General features: G+C 40.1%; 1 protein-coding gene across 1 annotated transcript in view; it reads left to right on the plus strand.

The window, feature by feature from the left end:
* The window catches only part of NUDCD3 (NudC domain containing 3), a 101043-nt gene extending 90453 nt beyond the window's left edge, over nucleotides 1-10590 (plus strand). Inside the window, exons 5-6 of the mRNA XM_020803558.3 lie at nucleotides 2228-2416; nucleotides 5718-10590. Of these exons, the coding sequence (XP_020659217.3) occupies nucleotides 2228-2416; nucleotides 5718-5828 (300 nt within the window). The 3' untranslated portion in view covers nucleotides 5829-10590. The remainder of the gene's footprint in view (nucleotides 1-2227; nucleotides 2417-5717) is intronic.
* Nucleotides 10591-23977: the final 13387 nt, after the last annotated feature.

Consider the following 23977-nt stretch of genomic DNA (forward strand, 5'->3'; position numbering starts at 1 on the left):
ACTATTTGACAGCAAATAACTGTTTGGTATTTCTGTACATCAGACCTGGGCAAAGTGCGGCCTGAGGGCCACATACGGCCCGCGAGCCGCTCCTGTCCGGCCCGCGGACAGTTTTGAACATCAAAACCATTTATAGCTTTTTGTCTAAAGTTGATCAGTTGCTTATCTTTAACGTACCGGAAGAAAAACACTCTTTAGTATTTGTGAAGATTAACAAGTTTAAAATAAAAACAATCATAACATCACTGTTTCATTTTATTAAGTAAAGTTGGTTCGGCCCCCGAACACAGTTCAGATTTTTCATGTGCCCCCCCCATAGAAATTAATTGCCCACCCCTGCTGTACAAGGTAAGAACATGCAAGATAATGATGCTGAGTGACTGAGAGACAGCACATGACAATCAGAAGCTACCAGAAGAGAGAGTCACAGTCTGTCAGTGGACTTCGTAATCTTGTTTCTTGTTCTGCTACTACTAAAACCATTTGGCTATTGTCGAGCAAAGTGACTTTTTGATATTATACATTTTGGCTAAGCCTCAGAATGGATCGCTAGCTGAATTTGAAATGTCAAAGAACTGGTGCTATTGATGAGAGGGTGCATCCTGTTCAAAGCAAAATAAAGCTGCTTCCAGTCATTTAAAAAGATGTCGCTGTTGTAGCAAGGAACAGCTGTCAATTTGCTTCATGTGTACTAGTCCAGAAGACAATCAACTACCACAGTTTGTTTTGAGTTACAAGATATTGTCCAACAAGACCATGAGACAGTCAAAATTGTGAAGATATCTCAATACTAAATATAAGGAATATGCCACAAAGAGCATTGATTTTTTTTTTCAAAAGGAAGGAACATGAGATTCAGGAAAGTATGAAGATGGTATAAATGCAACTGGTTGTAACAATGAAAATGCACTTTGATGATATTTGATACACTTCAGGGTTTTAAATCTTGAGTTAAGTCTTGGTGGTCTGCAACAACAAAAGATATTTAAAGGGTATCTGTGGTAGAGAAAGGTTAAGAACTGCTGCTTTAACCTTTCCTCAGAGATAACATGATAACACATTCAGGTGATCTGAATAATTTTTCCGATATATTTCCCAGCTCTGTGATACCCTTTATTAGACAGCTCCAGTAGTAGTAGGATTACATTACTGATTGGAATCAAGAAGCAATTGGCCGTCTCCATTTGTAGTTCAGGAATAGCTGAAATGCTGGTCCTCCTGCCATCATTGTAACTTATGGCTGTACAGTATATTATTTAAATAAATTAGTCAGGGTCTGAAATGTGTAAGCTGTACGGAACTGGGCCTGATGTCATTGGCAACCAATCATCTGCTTGAATTGTATCTCAACAGTCTGATCATTTTATGGAATAGTAGCACCTATTCAGATATGCCTTTACTGTTATACTGTGTACAGTGGAAACACTGTGGTGGTCCTGCAAAATATTCTGTATATTCCTACTCTTTTCTTAGGGTTTTTGGGCTGAAGCTGGAGCATAGAAGAAGCCCATTCTGCAGCAGAGACTCTGATGTTTGCTGCTCTTGATGACCTTATCATGCCCCCCCCTCTGCATATACACATCAGGTGGCAGTGGTCCACTGTGGAAATTATCTTGCAGGGCTGTGCCTTCATAGTTTTGGCTTAGTGCAAAGCAATAAATTCAGAACTTGTAAGAGTTACTTTTTTGGACTACAGTTGCCAGAACTCTTAGCTAGCAGAGCTAAGAAATTTGAGAGTTGTAAAAGAGATAGCTGTGACTCCCAGGATATCGTTTAGCACCTAAGGGGGTCAAACAAGCTAATGTGAGGGATTAAGCTCTTTTGGTTGTGCCCTTTCTCTCTGGAACAAGCTTCCTACAGAGGTTTGCCAGGCGCCATCCCTTTCTGGTTTTAGAAAGCTAATGAAGATTGAAATAGATAAAGCTGCCTTCTGCTAGTATGAATTGTCCTGAGAAATTTAAATGGGTTTTAATTTGTGTATTTTATTTAAAGGTAGTTTTTAGCTAGTGCCAGGGTTTATTGTATTTTATTGTACTTTTGTATTTATTATATAGAATTTTAGTCTCGTATAATTATATTGTATACTATCAATTGCCCGTAGAGTAGCAACACTATTGGGGCAGTATAGAAATGGAAATTGATTAATTAATTAATTCTTTTCAGGGCTACATCAGAATACTGCTGTTGTCTAGCCTTGTGCTAAATGTTGCTTCTATCTTTTTCCCAGATTAACCTGAACAAAGTTGGTGAATACTGGTGGAGTGCAATCTTGGAAGGAGAAGAGCAGATTGACATTGGCAAGATCAATAAAGAGCGTTCGATGGCTACAGTGGATGAAGAAGAGCATGCTGTGCTGGATAGACTTTCCTTTGATTACCATCAGAAACTGCAAGGCAAGCCACAGAGTCATGAGATGGTACGTTGGTTTTGATTTGTTGACTATACAGTTCCATATTGCCCATTCTTCTCCTTCTTTTTGTCCTCCTCCTCCTCCTCCTCCTTGTTTTCAAATAAATTTTTTTATGTTTTTAACATTATAGCTGAAATCATGTTTTGTGTTCCACAAACAATCTCAAATATATCAATTAGTTATACATTTTCACAGTATAATTAACACCACTGTTTTACTCTATACAGTAATTATCTGAAATTATAATATATTTTCATCATTAATGCATTGATTAAATGGATATCAGCTTAGATAAAACATATTTGGCTTGACTATTCTGTCTGGCATTCCTTTAGGTGAGCTGTTGGATAAGGAGGGCGTTTTCCGTCTCCTCTAGTAGGCTTAAAATAAAATAGGGTGCTATTGGTCTTTCAAGACATTTCCCATTTCTGTTCTGCCTGTGAAAATGTAAAGCAGTGTTATGCAGCTGCTTTGAATAACAATAACAAATAAAATTGTGGGTTACAAAATCAATTTTCTGGCTAGTGTAATGCTTACTGCTTATTTGTCAGCCTCTGTATTCTTTACTTGTAAATTAAGAATATTAATTGATTACCTTTGATCAGTTCTCCATGCCACCATGCTGACCAGTTTTAGGATGTCATGTTAGAAGTCCTGATCTATATTAATGAAGATGCAGACGTGTATGTACTGTATGAATTAGTTCTTCCTGTAAACGCTTGTAAGATACATTCTGCTAGTGATACCAGCTCTTTGGTCCTCAGATATTATTGAACTTCAGCTCCCGGTAGGTCCAGCCAGCATGACCAGTGAGAGATTTTGGGAGCTGTATTCAGCGTTTAGGGACCCAAAGATTACAGACCACCACAGTAGGCAACAAGTTCTGTCACTGGCTACCACTCTGTATACTCACTTTGTGCCTGATGGTTGGTGGATTCCAGGATTTTAGTAAAAACAAGGGAGGTCTCACATGCCTGAAGTCTTTGGGTAGCACAACTGTTATTCATTGTGTGTCCCCTTGCTGAGAACCTTTGCTTTGATGCTTTGATGTTCTGAAATTACTTTGATGTTCTGAAATTACTGTAATTTAGAGTACATAGCTCTCTTCGTGCAGAGTTCATGGGGAATTTAGTGTGTATGTTTTTACATATAGTGTGTGCATGCACACACACCGACCAGAATTCGGTTGAATATTTGTTGGTCTAAGTGCAGTGGTGTAACTCAGAGTGGTGAATAGCCACTAATTAACAAGTAAGTCTGATTGATTTCTTAGTGGTGTGCTGTGTCATGCAACTGGAGCATGACTAGAAATTAAATCAGAAACTTGTTAATTAGCAACTATTCGTTGCTCTAAGTCAGTACCATTGCACTTATGCTGGCATGAATATTCAGTTAGATTCTGACCACTGGAACTGGCTTCACATTTGATATGCTTAGAGCATCATCCCACCTGAAGTACCTGTTTTGGAATCTCTCTCCACCTTCAGTAATTTCATCCTTGCCAAGGTGCCAAATGAAAGGCCAATAAAGTATCAGGATTAAGACTAGCCATTTGACTTGTCAAGAAAGATTTAATCGATTAGCTAGTCAATTAAAGCATTAATTTTCTTAGAATTATATTTTATTTTGAACACTTTTGTGCAAACAGTTTTGACATATACATTAATGAGAGGAAGAAATTAGTTTATTATTGTGAAAAAAGTAACTGGATTAATGATCAAAATCCTGTTTGTAACTCTATATTTTGTGGAAAAAATAAAATCAAATAAATTGAATGCATTTTATTCCCCCATTTAAAGTTCTAATGGCTTCCTTTTGCACTGCAAAAGCCTTTGGGAGCTTTGGGGTGGGAGGGGAAGACTTTAATCACCAACAATCACCTGCAGCGGTCCCAAAACATGTGGTGGTGATCTGGCAGAGATTTTTGACAATTAAAGGTTCCTCTTTCCTCTCGCGAGGCTCCAAAAGGCAGCCCTTTAGAACCTAAAATGGGGGGATAGAAAGCATTTAATTAATAGAAATTACATCCAACCAGGAGAAATTGATGACATCATCAGCTTCTGTTGCATCACATTACATGAACAAGATTTTGGCCACTGAGTTACAGTGTCTTAACAATGTTAAGGTTTTGTTGACATTGTCAATAGATGTGAGCTTTTTCAGTGAAGATTTTGCTTTTTTTCCATCCTGGAACACCAAAGTTGGCTTGTGCGGCCCATGCAGTATGCAAAGTTCATAGGCCATGTTTACTCAGAACCCCAAGCAGACTTGAAAACAGTGCTACCATATTTCCCTATTAGTTGGGAAACACCCATTTTGGTTGCTTTAAATGGCTTATTGCAGTCTGCTGCTGAAATTTAGCTATAAGCCATTTTAGTGCATGTAAAGCAAGCAGAGTTTGCTTTAGAAGTAGACTCCCCACACCGAGTGCTACTGTTGTTGAGGGTGTGGTGAGTCCTGGACAGAATATGAAGGTTTGACTTCCTTGGCTTTATTTTATAATGAAATAAAAGGTTATATGACTGTATTTTGACATTATGTTAAATTGCGTCCTGGTAACTTTATTGTCTCCTGCCAACCGAGCAGTTCGAAAGCACATTAAAAATGTGAGTAGATAAATAGGTACCACTATAAAGGGAAGGTAACAGCATTCCGTCTTTCAGTCGCACTGGCCACGTGACCATGGAAACTATCTACAGACAAACACTGGCTCTACAGCTTGGAAACGGGATGAGCACCGCCCCCTAGAGTCGGACACGACTGGACAATTTGTCAAGGGGAATCTTTACCTTTAACTTAACTTTATTGTGGATCATGAGGATGCCAGATTTCAAAGGCATCCATTTTAAATTTGAATTTTTCAGATCTGAGCGAGGGGAGGCTTGCCCCCCCCCCCAATGGCAGTGAATGTGTCCTGTGGGCTGCATGCTGACCACCCCAGTATAGTTTACTGTAATTGGCTAGGTTCCCCTGGGTTCATGTGTTTTTTTTTTTCCTTTTCTTTCTCCTGGCATAGCCAAAGGGAGAAGTTCAAAAAGCATTTGCCCCAATTTTTTTATCCATTGCACCTTGTTTTGTCCAATCGTTACAAGCTGTAGCTAACTGTAGCCCTGCTTTGTTTGAAAAAAGGCCAAATACAGTCAGTGCCATTCTGGCTTCATGGAATACTTTGACAGTATCTTACCACAGTCAGTTGGCTGTGTTTGGCCATTGTCAATTAACCAACATGCCAGTCTGAATTGGGAACAGTTTAATTGGTGGATTTCTGCATACCACATCACCTTATCCTGACTCTGCTATATTTCAGAAAGTCCATGAGATGCTCAAGAAGGGCTGGGATGCTGAAGGTTCCCCATTCCGAGGCCAGAAGTTTGATCCTTCCATGTTCAACATTTCTCCAGGGGCAGTGCACTTTTGATGATAACCGTGAGACTGGAAGAATCCCCTCCATGCCTGAGATGAAACTGATGCCACTGCTGGTTCCTTTCTCTCTCTCTCTTCTCCTACCAGTGACATTATGGAGCCACGCATTGTATATTTTGGCTTGTTTTGTAAAACGACAGGCTTTTTTAAAATGGCCAGTTGTGTAGATTTGATTTTGTGGAAGGGACGGAAAGAGTAAATTGAAATGTGAGCATGAGTGAGTCGGTCCGTCCTTCCAGCACCAGGTTGGTGCATTTGATATGTTTGTGGGGGAAGCCTGGCAAAAGGAGCATTACGTACTGTGTCACCACGGCAACCAGCAGCTGCTGGTAGCGTTTCTTCTTCTCTCTAGTTAATAGATTCATTTGCTGATGATGGTTATGAGGGAGGTTGTTTGAAGCCAGTTTTCTCCGTCTCCCCCATCTTCAAAATAGATGTAATTTGGTGAAATGCTAATGGCTTCTTTCATTTATTATTTGAAGCTCCCTTCCATTTCCACCACCACCACCAAATTTCACCTTTAAGAAAGCTGATTTCACGACATCATTGTTCTCCACCAGCTTTTGCTTGTTGTTGTTTTTTACTCAAATGTTCTTGCCAAAAGACATCTATGCCCTTCTCTTATTCCCCATGACATGCAAAATATATTTCATGTATATCTTATCTTTAAAAAAAAACAGATGGCAGTGGTTGAGGCGATTGGCTGGGAGGTGCAAATCTTGGTTCATATATGTTATGAGCCTGGGGAAAAAATCCATTCCCCAAGCAACTTTTTGCCTTTGAAGGGAAACTGCCGTTGGTGCCATTAGTTGCTTTCCTCCAGGGGGCAATGCCATTGTTTCTTTGCATGTTCAGTCCTGGTCACCACCTTCTTCTGGCTTTAAAAAAAGGTACGTAGGTCATGGTTCTTTAGCGTATATTCGGCTCCTAACATTGGTCCACCAATACTATGTATGTTGTAAAAATTGCTTACCTTCTCTGTACAATAGTGAGGAGGAATATTTGGCCCTTTTATTATCATACTAGGGTTATGAGAATCAAAATGTGTTTTGCAGTTTTTTAAAGTTCAGCTTCTTGAATCCTTCCAGCTGTTACCAACTGGATATTTCTGTTCTATTACATCAGCTGTTAAATGGCAAAAATTGGGCAAAAATTGAAGCTCTTGATTTTGGATAAAGAAATCTGGCATTCCTTGCACCTACAAAAAGGTTGAAAGCAAGCTGAAGAAATGATCTCTAGTGCAAGTTTTCAGCTGCAAGTCTCTAACTACAAACAGCTTTGAAGAAATGTGATCATGATAGTCCAATAGGGAAGATGACATGTATTTGACTGTCACCTTAAAATCCTAGGGAATAGAGAATAGCTAGGAGTCTCCTCCCACCTCCTTCCCATCACTGTCATTCACTCTGTGTATGATGTAACATAGCAGATTGCACACAGGTTAAAAAACAGGATGAACTTGATGTTTAAGGACATGAAAACTGGTATCTGAAGAGAGTGAGGGTGAAATTGCACTAAACTTGTTATAGCTCAGATTATTTTTATTGACTTTAGTGGTATTGGAAAATAATGAGAATTTAGATTGCACAAAAGGAATTTTCTGTGCAACCAAGCTTACACCCTCCCTTCAGTACAAGTTAGTTTATCATTTCCATCCTTTTTTACCCTGCCTGAACAAAATGTTAACATGCACAGACTGAATTCGCCCAAATAGTGGGCATCTTATGCGTGTGGATGGCAGTTTATTGATTTGTTGGTTGGTTTGGTTTTGGTTTTGATTTTTATGTACTGACCAGCTTCATTGTTGGGAAGAAGTCCACTGATTCCTTTCCCACTTTTTAAGCAATATGGTTTGCTGTTTTTCTTCACTTACTGGAATATTGGAATAATAAACACTGGTATTGTCTGTGCTTCATCCAAGGTTCACTGTGGGAAGAAGCTGTCCAAAAGATGAATTGGGAGTGTCCGGACACAGGGGTTCAGCTGGTTATGCACTAGAGACAGCGTATTGTGGTATGCAGATTAGATGGCATGCAGTTATGTTGTCTTGGCAAGGAATGGCCATTCTGTGCTTTCTTAACACATTCTATGCCAGTGCTACCAAAGCAGTCACTGAAACAAATAAATGTCCAGCTATGATGTGAAGAGTGGGGCAAGTATTCTAGCCTTCTACACATGAGAGATGTGTTGTGCTTCTCTTTAGAAGGGGGTGGCTTCTGATGATGGTGGCCCCAGCTGCCATTGGAAACAGATTTCGCATTCTGCTTATCGGCAACTGTTCTTGAATAACCTGATCCATAAGTGAAAGGCAAGCAATTTGCCAGGCCCAAATTGGCTGTTAAGGAAGGGCAATACGGTCTTACTGTTTTTTTGTGGGGTGATTTTATAGGCTGGTTGTTTTGTTTTCTTTTCTCAATGGTGGGAATAAAAACTGGTAGAGAATCACCAAGTGTTATCATTGCTCGCTTCCAAGCTAATATTTATTTCTTACATGTACCATCCATTGCATTTCATGTTACTGTATCTTATATTTCTGAACGGGTTGTTGTGTGCTTGTGTTAGCACTCATTCCAAACATCCCATTGTAGACAGACCAGCATAATTCTATAGCTGACCTTGAACGGAGTACAGGCAGCCACTGGTGCTTTCCTTGTTCTGGTATTCTCAAGAGAAGAATGAAAAGCAGCTAACACGTTTCCTCAAAGGGAAGGAAAGTAGGTGGTAAGGGGGTTGAGCTACTGATCAGCATGTCTCCTTTCAAAATAATTTATTATTTCTAAAGCACCTACAAATCAAGTAGGCAAGAGTTTTGAAGTTTGCTGAAAGCACTGTGGGTGGTTCCCCAGCAGCTTCCTTGCTGTGAGGACCTTAGTGAGATTCGGTAAGAGTTTGGTCTTCCTTTGATTCTGAAAAGCATTTCTATCTCAGTCCCTCCCCCACTTCTAGTTTTACATTTTAAGAGCTTGTTAGTGGATGTCCAGTTTCTATAAAAATTAAACATTTGTTCTGGGTAATCTCTATAACACGTCACAAGGTGATCAGACAAGGGTTAGGAGAATCAAAATGTTTTTGACAAATCTCAAGTATGATGGCCCAAGTGGGTGACTTTTTGGGGGGCATATGCACCACCACTACCCTACCAGCTCTAGAAATTAATCTCCTAATCCAACATTGCACTGCTAAAACTTCCTTCCCCTAATTCCCCCCTGCCCCAGCAGCTCTTTACACTACCAGAAAGCTTTGTCCTTGTCTTGGAGGAACATGGGGGTGCAATAGGTTGGAGATTACCACTTTCATTTGTGCTGTTCCACCAGCAAAAGACCAGTACTAGATATTGTCAAAAGAGCCCTGTTTATCTTATTTTGTCTGGTTCTACTATTTGCCTTCTAGTTGGGCTTCAGTGGAGAAAACTGTTGCATTAAAATATAATACAGTGGTGCCTCGCAAGACGAATGTAATTCGTTCCACGAGAAGCACTGTCTTGCGAAAAAATCATCTTGCGATGTTCCCTATGGAGGGCATTGGTCTTGGGGGGGGGGACCGTCTTGCGAAGCATGGGCATAGAAGAAACCGTCTTGCGAGGCACCATAGCGATTGCAAAAACCAATCGTCTTGCGGGTTTTTCGTCCCGCGAGGCATTCGTCTTGCGAGGCACCACTGTAGTCTTTAAGGTGCCACATGTTTCTGCCTTTGTTTTGATTTGTTTCTTTGGATTTTGCCTGATAATAGTTCAGAGCCGGATTTGCTATACCACTTTTACAGTCTCGTGCACTGGATGTTAAATTGGGTTGGATTCTGAAAGAAAATGAATAAATCTCTAGAATATGTACAGTTGTAGTCATGTTGCCCAAATAGAAGTGGAGACTGACAGTGATAGAGAATTTTTTATTTTTGTCCTGTAAGTGTTTAGGGCAAGTTTGTGTGTTGTCTTTTTGCAGACTTATGCAAAAAACTTTGAACATTCTGTCACATAATGTAACTTCTCTACAATAATAACATCCAAATGAGACCTGCTCACTTAGCACTGGCTTCTGAAGTCATCTCACAAAAGTGGGAATAAATGGAGAAATTGAGTTTGCTTTCTATGCCTTATCTCTTGCCCAAGTGTTGTGTCAAATCCTTTAATTTATTAAATGCTGCATTTATAAAGAGCAGGATGATTCCCAGAGGGTGATATTTTTTCCTAGCAGAAATGCTCCTGTTTAATATTACTTCAGTCTGTTTTTTTTCTGGTTTCCATGCTTGTTTTATATTCCTATTCAGTTCAGAAAAATGGAAACATTTAAGCTTAGCAGAGGATATCTCGGACAAGGTATGTCGCCTTTGAAGCCAAACAGCCATCAGGTTCTGTATGGTGGCTCATCAGGGCCTGATAATCCTAGAGCTCTACTAGCTAGTTGCAAAGGTGGTGGTGGTGGGAATGATTGGGGGAGGTGTCAGGCCTTTGATAGGCCTGCATTACATTGCTTGATGGCCTTGAAATGTGTCATCTTGGGCTCGGTTCATTCTGCTAATTTGTTATTTCTCATCCTGTCTTCCCTTTTGGAAAAGGCATGAGCTCTGTAGTTGTCCTGATAGCAGTGTTGTTTCACTTTGTTTGCATCTTCAAGCTATAGTTTCCATATGGAGTAGGACAGTGCTTTTGTTGTCAGAACTGAGCTCAGTACTGATGCCGGTACAGACCTGGCATCGGTACTGTGTGTGGCACATTCTCTCTACCTGCTTCCAATCATAAAATAAAAATTGAAGTAAATTTATGTCTGTGTTTGCATGTCTTTAGCTGAATCTTAAAGTAGAGGATCCTCTTGGCACAACATACCTTCTAGCTCTGTCTTCTGGTTTGGTTTAGAGTGCAGTGGCACTCTAGAGGGAAAAAATCATCATCAGATATTTTATTACTAGCCAATCATGCAGGCTGTCATGTCCAAAGAGGTTTGTTGAACAGACTATCTCACAGTATTCAGAGATGAAGCAAGGCAGTTGTCAACCAGTCAGTCAGAGCCTTTATTGGCATATTCAGAAAAAATCACATACACACGATAACAATTAATTAATTAACTAGATCTAAACATTTATTGTCTCAGTCTGCGGCTCCTTACTGTTTTGTCCAAAATGTCCTCCATGTTCACCACTGTAACTGACTCCTGTTGACAAAATATACCTCAGTGTCATAATCCCAACAGCCCCTCTTCTTTAACAAAAACAGGTCTAAATATTTTCTGTGGAACAGACTGCCTCGTAATATTCAGAGATGAAACAAGGCAATTGAATTCATCTATTTACACTTGCACACATCACCTCCGTTCTCCTTCATGAGAGATCCCAACCCAGAGGCTTGAAAATAAGAAACTGCTTTTATGCTCCATCATCCTATTACTCCATCAAGTCCAATATTGCCTGTTCAGACCAGCATCAGCTATCTGTGATCTCATGTAGAAGTTTCCTTCATAACACACTACCCGATTGTTTTTAAACAGGAGAGCCATGTGCTGGGCTATGGGAGAAGTAACTATCACTGCAAATTATTGTCATACTGCAGCATTGTCATGTTCTCTCCAATCAGCCCTATCCAGTTTAAATGATGGAATAAGCAAAAAATTCTAAAGTGACTTTTGGGTGCCTGCTGCCTGGCCTTGTTCTTCTGAAAAGCATTGCATACTTTATGTTCCTCCTTTTCTAACCACAACAGAAACTTTCTGGACTTAGTGAAAGGGAATGTGGGTTGTGCATAAGTCCTATGGACATGGGTTCTGGGTGATACTCACCCAGCTGACATGTAAAGCTTGATGGGGCAAATTTTCCATTTTTAAAGTTCAAATAATTATTAAGCTTCACTTGTGAGGTAGCAACACGTTGTTTAGCAGTGGACTTTACAGTACATTACCTGTTAAAGATTTCTGTGCCCCTGGTTTGTGCGTAGCTATGGTGACATTTCACAGAAGGTATTCACATGTTTCTCCTTACCCACCTTTCTCCTTCCCCACAGTAATAGTCATGAATGTTGTAATTACAGATGTGTATAGTTAATTTTGTTGTGTTTGTTTTGTTTCAAATTCTTTCGGGGGGGGGTTCCTCTTTCTTTTCTTTTTTCTTTTCTTTTTGTGTGTGTGTGCACTGGTTCTTTCATTTTATATGAAAAGGAAAGCTTCTTTCAGATTTTTCATTTGTGTTTTCCAGCACTCCAAAACCAGTAAAGCAATCAAATAACAATTTTTTTTAAAAAAAGTCAATCAACTACTAGAGAAAGCATGCACAGCCATCTCTCTCAAAAACTAAGAAAAGCAAGCAAACAAATAAAGGCAAAAATACTGTCAAAGTCTCCCTCCAAACCAAAGCTAAAATATGGGGAAATTTCACCCCATAGCCTGATGCCTTCTCTTGTCTTCTCTTCTTTGAAGCAGCAAAAATAATCCAAGTAAAGGATTAACACCTCCCCCCAATAAAATTCCCCAGACAACTTGGGTGGGAGAATAATCCCAAGGAGGTATGCAGGCGCTGACACACAGTCTTGCAGCAGCAAAAATAATCCAAAAATCAAGAAAAAAGAAGCAGTCGTAAGATCGAATCCACGCGACGGAATGAGCACCCGTCACCTGTCCCAGCTCCCGCCAACCTAGCGGCTCGAAATCATGCAAATGCGAATAGATAAATAGGGACCACCTCGGTGGGAAGGTAAACAGTGTTCCGTGTCTAAATCACACTGGGCATGTGACCACGGACAGATTGTCTTCGGACAAACGCTGGCTCTATGGCTTGAAGAGCGGGATGAGCGCCGCCCCCTAGAGTCGGACACAACTGGACAAAAATTGTCAAGGGGAACCTTTACCTTTACCTTTAAGGAAAGGAAGGAGGCACAGGTAAGCAGGCAGCAAAGGCCTGTGAAGTAACAAACCAAATACCCCCTCCCCCAAGATGTACTGATTGGCCAGTGAGAGCCATCATTGTCCGTATTATCATGTCTTTACATTGAAATACTATTGGATGAAAGATTTATCAGCCAATTTGACATACAAAGGGTGAAAGAAGGTCACAGCACTTTATATTGCATGTAAAGATGAAAGATAGATCACAACAGTGTCTTTGCAATAGCTGTCATGACACAAATGGATGAGAAATTTATGAGGTAATTTGACATAAAAAGGGTGAAAGAAAGGTTAAATGAAAGAAGGAAACAGAAAACCACAAAACTTTCATGTACCTCTCTGTTAATATGACTGATTCATGTTTTCTCTTTCAGGAATGTAGAAAAATGAAAAAAAAGAGCCTAATTCATGCTTTTATTTGCTTTCATCTGTACATGAATTTGTAACTTTTCTCCATAAAGAAGTCATTTTGGGACCCTTATCATTGTGCTTTTCCTTTACTGCAACCCACCTTGTTTCCCAAGAGAGATACCTCCCACTTATGTGTGGATGGTATAGTTTTGGCTACATGTAGAATGTCACTCAAAAAAAGTGAGATCTCTATATTCGATTAAACTGTGAAGTGTTTTACAAGCTTTTTTCATTTGGTTTCAGGAAGCTACAGGTTTAAAGGAATAATTGCTATTTGCCTCCACCCATTTTAATATCTGAAGTATCAGCAATATGCAATGCAGCCCTCCACATGTCATTAAACTGGAACTCCTAGTATCCCTGTGCTTGCTAGGGCTGGTGAGGCTTGAAATCCAACAGCTTGACAATTACATTTGTCTACCATTGGTATAAACCAGTGGTTGCTAACTGTGGGTAATCAGGTGTCCTTGGTCTACAACTCCCAGAAACTCTGGTGAGCACAGCTGGTGATGAAGATTTCTGGGAACTTCAGTCAAAGAACATTTGGGTTTCTCAAGGCTGAGAGCCACATATATAAGCCAATTAAATATTTTAACAAGACATCCAGTGGTTTGGAGACAGAAGCTGAAATCCTGTTGCTCTTTTACGCATGTGGAAGGCAAACAGTCACTTGCTTCTAGTTGACAATTAAGTCTCCAGTGGGACTCTGAAACATCAAGAATTGTAGCGGCAACTTATTAATTGCTTCCTAGAAGCAAATGAATGTTTTGCCTTTTGTTTGTATAACAGAGCAAGAGGATTTCAGCCTGCTGGACTCAGGACTTCATTCTAGCTGAATGCTTTGGCTGTATTTGCCATGACCCATTAACCCAAAAGTTGCAACATACATCAATAATCCTCCCAGGCAGATCAGAAGTTGAAGCAGCAAGAAAGCATAATAGCACATATACTATTCAATTCACTCATGGGCCAAAGGACTATTCCAGGATAACTTTTTCTGCCTGAATAACAATCCTACTATTGCAACTCACTCTGTCAAATAATATAATAATGTAACCTTAAAGTTTAACTGGTTTTATTGTTATAATTTCTCCAAAAAATCTTGTGGAAGTGCTGAGAACTCTGTTATTGAAATATAGCAACCTCACAAAGACAATTATTTGCTTCTAGAGTGGAAAAATATATGCATTACTGTACAAGGTTGGCCATGACATTTTTGTGACTTTTCAAGTATAGTAAACAATCCTCTAAAAACACATAACAAAATAGCCAATAATGCCCCAAGCCCACTGCTTGTATGTCCTCAGGACTAGCAATCATATAAGCAGAAGAGAATTGACTGTTGTGTTGGTGAAGCTCCTGGAGAGCAGCTACTGGGCAGGAATGTGGAAGGTGACACTGGCAGAGGATTTTTCATATACTATCACAGTGACACCCAAGGTAATCTTCTTTTTTTTAGTAATGTGCAGAAGAAAGCAAAGGTAAACTACTGCTAAATACTACTTACCTTGAAAACTCAATGAGACAGCCCAATATTTTATTAGGACCAACTAAAATGCTGCTGAGGTGTGCAAACGTACAAGTTCAGCAGAGCCCTTCATTATGATAAGCAATAGAGAAATTAGGCATTGGGGGAAGAAGCTGTGAGTCCAAAATTTGGCCAGATGTTGTAGCCACAAGACCTGCACTTCCCATTTAGTACCAATATGGGGACTGCAGACTGAGAGAATAATTGGCAAGTGTGCAGGTATCAGATTATGCCCCACAATGCTTAGGGGATGGGAAGGCTGTGGTGGGTCTCTGGTTTCTGAAAACATAAGGCCGGTTGTAACTCAAGCAGCAATTCCTAGAGTTCATTTTTACCCTTGCTATATTTTCATGTTTTATGGAAAGATCCAAATGAGTTGAAATAGAAGCAGCTGCTACTGTAAAAAAAAAGGGGGGGGGCTTTTGATTAACCTTTGCACCCTAATGTGAACATGTAAAATATCACAGATCTTTGTCTCTGAAGAGCCATCAGTAACTGTTAGTCATGATGGATATATATATATTCCTTCCAGCACCAAAGACAGTATGTCTGTGTATATCAGCTGATGGAGAGATCATGTGGCTGCTGATAGACTCATGTCCTGTTTGTGAGTTTTCCATAGGCAAGTAGTTGACTAAGGTGTCAACAGAGTGGTGAACTAGACAAACCTTTGATTTGATCCAGCACAACTGTTCTTACGTTCTTAAGGGTCGATTTTATGGTTCTACAGATAAATGTTGTAAACCGCCTTCTGTTTGATGTAAAAAGAAGCATAAAACCTGCAGATGATTGTGTAAGAGAGAGATGGAAAAAAGTCTCATACCAAGTGTAAAGAAGTATTGACCTTCTTAACCTTGGCAAATAGTTTATGAAGCATGATACTCTGAACATGTCTTTCATCTCTCACCTTTTCTTGACATTAGTATTTTTCTTAAAGCACTTTTCTGCAACACATTATTCGAAGCATTGTACAGTATACCGATTTTTCTTTTACACCAAATTATTTTTTTCCAAATAATTCTGGGAAAAGCTGAAAGCAGAGGGAAAACAGGAAGACTGAGTATGAGATGGATTGACTTAATAAAGGAAGCCACAGCTTTGAGTTTGCAAGACCTAAGCAGGATTTTGGAGATTGCTGATTAAATCACATTGCGATTAAATCAGAAGTAAATAAGAATACATTTTTAAAGAGTGTACTGAACAAGATGGATCAATAGTGTAACTATTGTTCTTTGGAAGGACTTTCATAACAGGTGCAGTCACTGCCAAGGCCTTGCTCCAAGTCTTAATAGACCCAGAAGGGAATGTTTAAAAAAAAAAACTGGCCCTGTGGATGGGAACAAATATGTGCAAGGAGCTTTTTGGTTGCTAAATATTTTTCTGGAAATTGGAATGATTACCAGTTCTTTAGAAGTAAATGCCACACAGGTGAAGATTTGCAGAATTGGGGTTCAAATATAGAGCAGGGGAGAAGACTGTTTAAGCTGAAGGAACTGTAACTTTACAGAACAATAGCTCTTGGATTAGAGAGGGACCATTTCTCTCTCTTTTTTTGTTAGAAAGATATCTTAGGCAATAAAGTGCCTTTTGTGGAACATGGGAGATTCACTGATTTTGCCCTCTCTACCTGGGAAATACTTATTTTTCACGTAAAGCCTTTGCTGCTTCAACCCTAGGCTAGTTATATCCAGCTGCACTGTTGCCTCCCAGAAACCTGAGTGATGACTGTTCCTTTCTGGTTAGTTAGAACAAAAATATCTGTCAGCAACATGCAGCCCCCACAAACGCCCACGGTGCCCATGGCAACAGCAGCGCCAAGCAGTAATGGGCAGGGATGCTGGGGAGGGAGAACTGTGCTTGCTCTGGCTTGGAGGGTGCCACACTCTTCGGCTCAGAGGGATTCTGAATCTCCCTGCTTCCATTTTCTCTCCCCTTATTGCCTTGTGCTGCTCAGCCAAGGTCCAAGAGGGTGGGCTCAAATGCCTTTTTTCTTGATCTTCCCTGACAGCTAAAGTGAACAGTGATACAGAACTCACAATCCAATGCCCTTCTCCTTTTTAGACAATGTCACCTCTGTGCAGAGAACAAGGAGCACCACCCACACCACCAGAACTTGGCACCAATGTTACAAAGTGAGATGGCAATGCTGGAGTGCTCGATGGTTTACCAGTTTGTTCCTGGCCTCATAAATATACCCAGGCTTGTTTAAATTGTGGGGATTCAGTAGAATTCATGACTGTTCTGTCGCAAAGTACATGCTATTGAAGGAATTTCCAATAGCTCACTGTAAAAATGCAGGAAGTGGTCTTGCACCATATCCAGTTGTTTGTCCATGTAGTCCTAGATTGTCGGCTCCAGCAACCACTGCCACACAGGGCCGGTCCAGGACTTTATGTAGCCTGACCAGATATTCTCACTCCACTTTGACATACAGGAATAAACTGGACTGGTAATGGGACAGTGTCTACCACTTCCTACTTGTCTGTCTTATGGCAAAGGATAATAGCCATTGGGCTCAGGACAAATGGTTAGGGATTTGCCTCTGCTTTCCTCCAGCATCTGCCTGGTTTATTGGGAGGGGAGCAGGATTTGCTGGGGACAGCCGGCGGCAGTTACTTTTTTCCGCCTAATGGAAGAGCCGGCTCAGAGATTCAGTTAGAGGTCTTCACTATTTGACCCTTTTAATTGGAGAACCAGAGCCTGAACAGACTCCTTCGGCATACAAAGCTCTCCAGTTGTCAGGTGGCAGGGCAGATATCTCTGTTTAATGTATAAAACGTACTGCACAACTAGACTTCAATGCCGCCTAGTGGCATGCTCCTGCTGAGGGTCCCAGCCTGCAATGTTCAGTTCCAGGAGGTTCCATTCTATTCACCCTCTCCTCCTTCCTGCCTCTCCCACTGGTTTTTGTTTGTAGATTCCCCAGGTATTTCTATTCTGAGTTGTGTTCTGGCTTAGCACCTGGTTAACAATTTCAGTATTATTATACTATAAAGAATTATTTGGAAATTGGACTGGAGTCTTGGTCCCAAGGCTGACAGAAATCTAGCCTTTTGTCCTTGTGTAAAGCAATCTGGCAATGCCCACTACGGTGGATATGGTAGTGATGGATGAAAAACTGCAATTAAACATTCTCTGTGAGTTGCAATAAAAAGCAGGCAATCCATTACAAAATCAAAATAAATCCTGTGCTAAAAGTTATGCTTGAGCTTGTGCTGTTTATTTTTTCATTTTTTCACCCCAGACATAAGTCCAACTGGCCAGAAATTAGAGGTGTGCAGATCTGCTTTTGTACTATAACTCCCAGAATTCCCTAGGCATTGTAGCAGTCTATCACATATTCAGTTTTTCAAGCCTGGGAAACAAACTGTTTATGTGATTGCCTGGTGTGTTTGGATCATTATATTCAGTAGGACTTTCTTCCAGGTAAGTGTATTCTGCAGCACCTATCACTTCTGACCACTTGCCAGCTGGCTGTGGATGACTGGAGTTGGAGTGCAGCAACATTGAGTGGGTGACAGGTCTCTCTATAAAACTGCAGGCTGAGGGAGCTAAACTGAAAATTCAGACTAGCTGTCCAAGGTTATTACATCTTCAGACACACCTATTCTGTGGCTACTTACACCACTGCTAACTTATTAACTCCAGAAATTGCCAAAGCACACATTTACCAGTGAAGTAATACAATTGAAGGAATGTTTCTTATGCCATCCAGCTTGTTTTGAAATTACAAAAGTTTCAAAATAAGTTTTAAAATGTTAAATTGTGCGTGTTTTTTTTAAAAAAAACTTTAAAACAAATATCCAAAGAATTCCTTCTCCTGCTCAATAACTCTATATGCATCTGTCGGGGATTCTCTCAATTTTTTATGAACTTCCATCTTAACGTCCTCTTGCATTGGTCATTCACTTCAATTTAAAGCATGGTAGTATTCACAGGTGATATGTGGAGTAGCCTAGTCTTCACAGGCATCTTGCAGACTTCAGTGTTGAATGCACTGTCAATGTCTCACAATATTGCTTATGGGTGTGATGGAATGCTACTTCCCATGAGCTATCATAAATATCCTTGCAGTGCTCTTATATGCATGGGGACGTCGAAGTTCCATCGCTGCCAGTGCAGCTTGCTCCTTGATGTGTGTGTTAAGTGTTGCATTCTTAACTCATAGGTTAGGCTGTGACAAGCCCCCTCTAGATTGCTGGCTGCTAAAGCTAAACAAACGTACAGTAATGGAAAGTATTTTAGCTAGCAACTGGAAATAGCAGTATAGGGAAGATCACTATCTTGACTGTTGCTGGTTTTAAAAAAAGACCATGTTTAGATGATGACAGAGATGAAATATGAGCAGCTTTCTACCAGACGAATGATATTTTCAGTCTGTTATCAGCTGGAGTGGGAGGGGGAATCTATTAATTTTGCTTTCACCTTTACTTACATTTATTCCTTCAAAACCTTCTGGTTTGTGAATATGGATACAGTGGACCCTCGACTTACAGACGGCTCGACTTACAGACTTTTCGAGTTACAGACTTCTCTGGCCGCAAAATTTAGATTCGACTTGCAGCCGGAGAATCGACTTACAGACCAGAAAAAAACCAAAATGGAACAAAAATAGAATAAAAACTGCCAGTTATGGGATTAATCGGTTTTCAGTGCATTGTAAGTCAATGGAGATTCAACCTACAGAATTTTTGACTTGCAGCCACCGTTCCAATACGGATTAATTCCGTAAGTAGAGGGTCCACTGCATAGCTTCTGTATCCACAATTGAAAATGCCAGGAATTGGCCCCAAATTACTTTGCAATGATGTGCCCACATTGCCATAGGGCTAAAAAGGGATGCCAAGCTTTAAACAGGGAAGTCCAGCCTGACTGTTAACAACATGAATGTAGCAGTCAAGGTGGTCTACAGCAGTGGTTCCCAATCTTGAGTCCCCAGATGTTCTTGGACTAAACTCCCCCCAAAATATTCATCACCAGCTGTGCTGGCTAGGATTTCTGGGAGCTGTAATCTATGAGTATCAGGGGACTCAAGGTTGGGAGCCACTAGTTTACAGGATCTGATCTTGTGATCTCTACCATTCCAAAAAAAAACCCTCCAAAAAGGGAAAATTCCAGAGCTTGACTCTTGTTTTAATCAGTTAATCACTTCTTACCCAAATATAAAGCAATTGTCATGGCTATATTTTGACAAGTTCTATTGATGGCTTACATCAGTACCATCAACATTCAGGCTAGCCTTTACTATGTAAAATTTGGCATCCTTTTTTTCTGTTGGCAATCCTTGAACTTTGGATACAAAAACAATATCAAATATCCATAGACTGGAGGTTTTCTTAAGGACTAGATTTCCTGGCTTTTTAAAACCAAATTTTAAGCATGCATACACTACACACAAATTCCAAGCAGCAGCTTCACTCACATAGGAATACCCAGTGCTAGTGCTTCTCAGAAGTCAGTTGTCTAATCTGTCCTATGGTTGTTGTGGTGCCACAGGACCAAGAGCAGCTGGGAGATGTCTGTAGTCCCTCTATGCCAAAATACTTTGAAGGCCTGTTTTGGACTTAATTAAGCAAAGGTATGAGGATATGCAGCACATACAAGGAGAGGAATATGCACACTCCTACAATGTCATTTGAAGTTATATGTACCTAGAAAGGTTAAATCAAATATATGTATGAAGTAAATACATTTAGTCCACGTTTCCAAGCCATAGAGCCAGCGTTTGTCCAAAGACAGTTTTCGTCGTCATGTGGCCAGTGTGACTAGATACGAAATGCTGTTACCTTTCCACCAAGGTAGTACCTATTTATCTACTCACATTTTTGCATTTTGCATGCTTTTGAACTGCTAGCTTGGCAGGAGCTGGGACAAGTGACGGGAGCTCACTCCGTCACGTGGATTCGATCTTACGACTGCTGGTCTTCTACCTTGCAGCACAGAGGCTTCTACGGTTTAATCACAGATTTTTTGATAAGACAAATTACAAAAAACAGAGCTCTGCTGTTATGTACTCTTTAGTTTCCATGGATAACAATGGATAACTCAACAATTTACACAACCAAATTAAACTCTGAACCTGTCAACAGAAAAGTTTTATGTTTATCTAAGCTAAATACAGTAAGTTTTACCAACTTACAGCTATATGCATCACACTAGAATATCTACAAAAAGTCTTTCATTCTACACTTGGCATCTGAAAAGTCCTGGATGAACTCTTCAAGATCTGTCTTATTTAGAACACTGCTCGCTACATCCGGTAGGCACAGAGAATTAGTCTTTCATGGGCCAAAGTGGTTCTTAAATAATTCTTTATTAGTGCAAACTTGCTGAATCATCTCTTTCCTGAACAAGTAGTGACCCTCATGCTCAAATATATTTTTAAGAGCTGCATTACGTAACACTTGGAAAGGTATCAGCAAGCCCTTCTTCATGGAGTAAAACCACCTGCTGAGATGGAGTGAGACATGACCTGAGCTTAGCAAAGTCTGCAAACTGGACAATTTTATCTATGAACGCCTTACCGAAATCATGGGAGAAAGCAGTGATAAGTTCCTCAGCTTCAGTTCTTATCTCTGCATCAGGTAAATAGCATAAGTTGACTATGACTTTGAATCTGTGATACACTGATTGGTCTGCTATGCTGCAGTTTTGTAAGGCAAGAGACAAATGATCTAAAATAACACTGGAAGATCCACATTTGAATTCTGAGGAAAGGGCAGCTTCCTCTGATGTTGGATTCACATCATAATTTTTTTTCCTTGGCCTCCCTGTAGTTGCTTTGTAGTCTGCATTGCCACAGAGGTTCCTTAGCATCCAGTTCCAACTCTTCATACCTATCCCGAAGTATTTCAGAAACTTATCCAGAGAATAAATGAAATCCATCACTTTCTTCAGGTCAACTTCAACTCCTTGAATAGGTTTTTGTGTGCTTTTGAAGTGTTCATGAATTAAGTCCCAGATCTTGGCCATCAGAGGAGTTGACAATCAATTTTGTCTGCCAATGTCTGAGCTTCATGTCTTGCTTCAGGTGTTTGCCCCAAGTCACACTCAATATCTCTGAGGGTATTTTGAATGCAGCTGTATCCATCTACAAGGGATTCAGTAGCATCAGCTTTTGCTGACCAACGGGTATCTGACAGGGACTTCACAGTTAGTGCTCTTTTATTCCCTTCCAAAGATTTTGTTAGATTTGCCCATCTGTAAGTTGATACACCAAAAAAGGAGTATAACCTTTGTATGAAGCCAAAATAACTAACTGTTTCAACACAGCAAGAGGCAGCAGACTGTCCAACAAGATTCAATGAGTGAACAATACAGGGAATGAAAACTGCTGCTGGGTTCTTACTCTTAAGTCTGGCTTGGATTCCTGTGGTAACCAGACATATTATTTGCATTGCTGTAGGGCTGCCCTCTGCAGTCTTCAAAATTAAGGCCTTTTTCTAGAAATTCTAGCAAAGACGTAGCCAGAATTTCAGCCTTGAGAGAGCCAGTCTGCAGGAAAGTTAAAAATCTTTCTATCTGCCTCCTAGAAACAACGTATCACACAAAAACTTTAGCTGGTCAACATGAGCCAGGTCTGGTATTGAATCTTTGGAAACTGAGAAGTACTCAGCACTTTTCAGTTATGCCACAATATAATTCTTAGCATATTTTACCATCAGCAGAGAACAATTTTTTTATAGATAGTTAGTGATAAATATACCTGCTTACCATTTCCAGGACTGCCAAATTCTTTAAGGTGACCCATCAGAAATGGATCAAATTGTGCAATCAGTTCCATGATTCCATAAAAATTCCCACTATACTTGAGTCCCATTATCTCCTCATTACCCTTAAATTCCAGGCCTAACTCAGCTAAAATAAATTGTCAGGGCCCAAATCCGATTAGAGACCAGCTCACTAAAAATGGTAGCCAAAATTGTACTAGCCTCCCTTCAGTACTGGCTTAAAATAAACTTTCAATCACAGGGATTAACACACCTACTCCTAGAGGACAACTTCCAATCGAGCTGGTTAAAAGCAGTCCTAAATAAATTGCAAGTAATGGGCTTCTCTCCTCAAACAATATTAAGCATGCAATGGGATGAAGCAAAATCAGCCCTTAAACAGAGATTGATGGATATGGAGAGACAGGTAGATCTCAGTAGATGCCCCAGTTTTAGAGCAATAGACATGCACAAATATCGTCCACTCCCTATGGCCTACCTATCACAGCTAGAAACCTATAAGTTTAGGAAAGCCTTTACTCTGGCTAGATGCGAGGTTTTCCCTTCTGCGGTGTTGGAAGACAGATTTAAGAAAATCCCGAGGGAACAGAGATTCTGCCCTTGTGGCTCTGGCGAGATAGAATCGATCAAGCACATGATGCTCAGGTGTAACAGGTATAATAAGATCCGAGGAAAATATATTACACCTCTCTTAAAAGATATGGCAGGCCAATTGGATTCGGACTACTGTAATCAATTGTTAACCGACCTACTACAGGACTGGTAGCAAAATTTTGGGCAGCATGCTATAGCAGACAGACTAGACAGCTAAACCCTTAGACCTTGGTCTTACATTCCTATATTTGCTGTTTTAGATATTTTACTTTTTGTATGTCTGGTATGGCTCTTTGTAGTGCATACCAGTCTTTGAAGTTTTGTATTCAATTTTGTATGGCTTGATGCCGTAACAATAAAGTATGTATGTAATTTTCAGGGCCACTGCACAGTGCAATATTTTAGTCCAGTTTTTCTTGTTTTCCTTCACTTGTTTGTACAAATCCCTGTCAACATGAGAACATTCCCTACATTAAAACTGAACTTCAGCACAGAATCTCTGGCCTTGGTTTTGTTAATGAGTTTTAATTTTGTTTTCTCTGCTTTTTTCTCGTCATTAAAGCCATCCTTGCTGAAAAACCTGTCACCTTGTCTGGATATCAAAATACAATAAAAGCAATAAATAATGCCCTTCAATGGGCTGTACAGGAGCTACATTTTATTCAGCATTATCATGAGTAGTATAAAACATGGCATTTTTGAAATAATAACGAACTGGATAGGTCCAGTTTTCCTTGATCTGATTCATGATGGTGTTGAGATTATGGGTAGGAATCAGAGTCTTTTTTTCTGACATATCATAGCTCTATTTGTCCAAACTGACACATGCTTTTCTCTGACAGGAAACAGCATGATGGCACTTCACTGTAGGATTTGATGTTCCATCACCTTCAGTATTTTGATTTATGTTACTCTCATTTTCTGCAGATGTACTTGGGAGATCTAGAGCTGCTTTTCATCATTAGTTTCTATGTTTTCCACTGTTGAAGCAGAGAAAAATTCTGTAAGGTGTTTTGTC

Source organism: Pogona vitticeps, chromosome 8 (assembly GCF_051106095.1).
Source record: "Pogona vitticeps strain Pit_001003342236 chromosome 8, PviZW2.1, whole genome shotgun sequence".
NCBI classification, from domain to species: domain Eukaryota; kingdom Metazoa; phylum Chordata; class Lepidosauria; order Squamata; family Agamidae; genus Pogona; species Pogona vitticeps.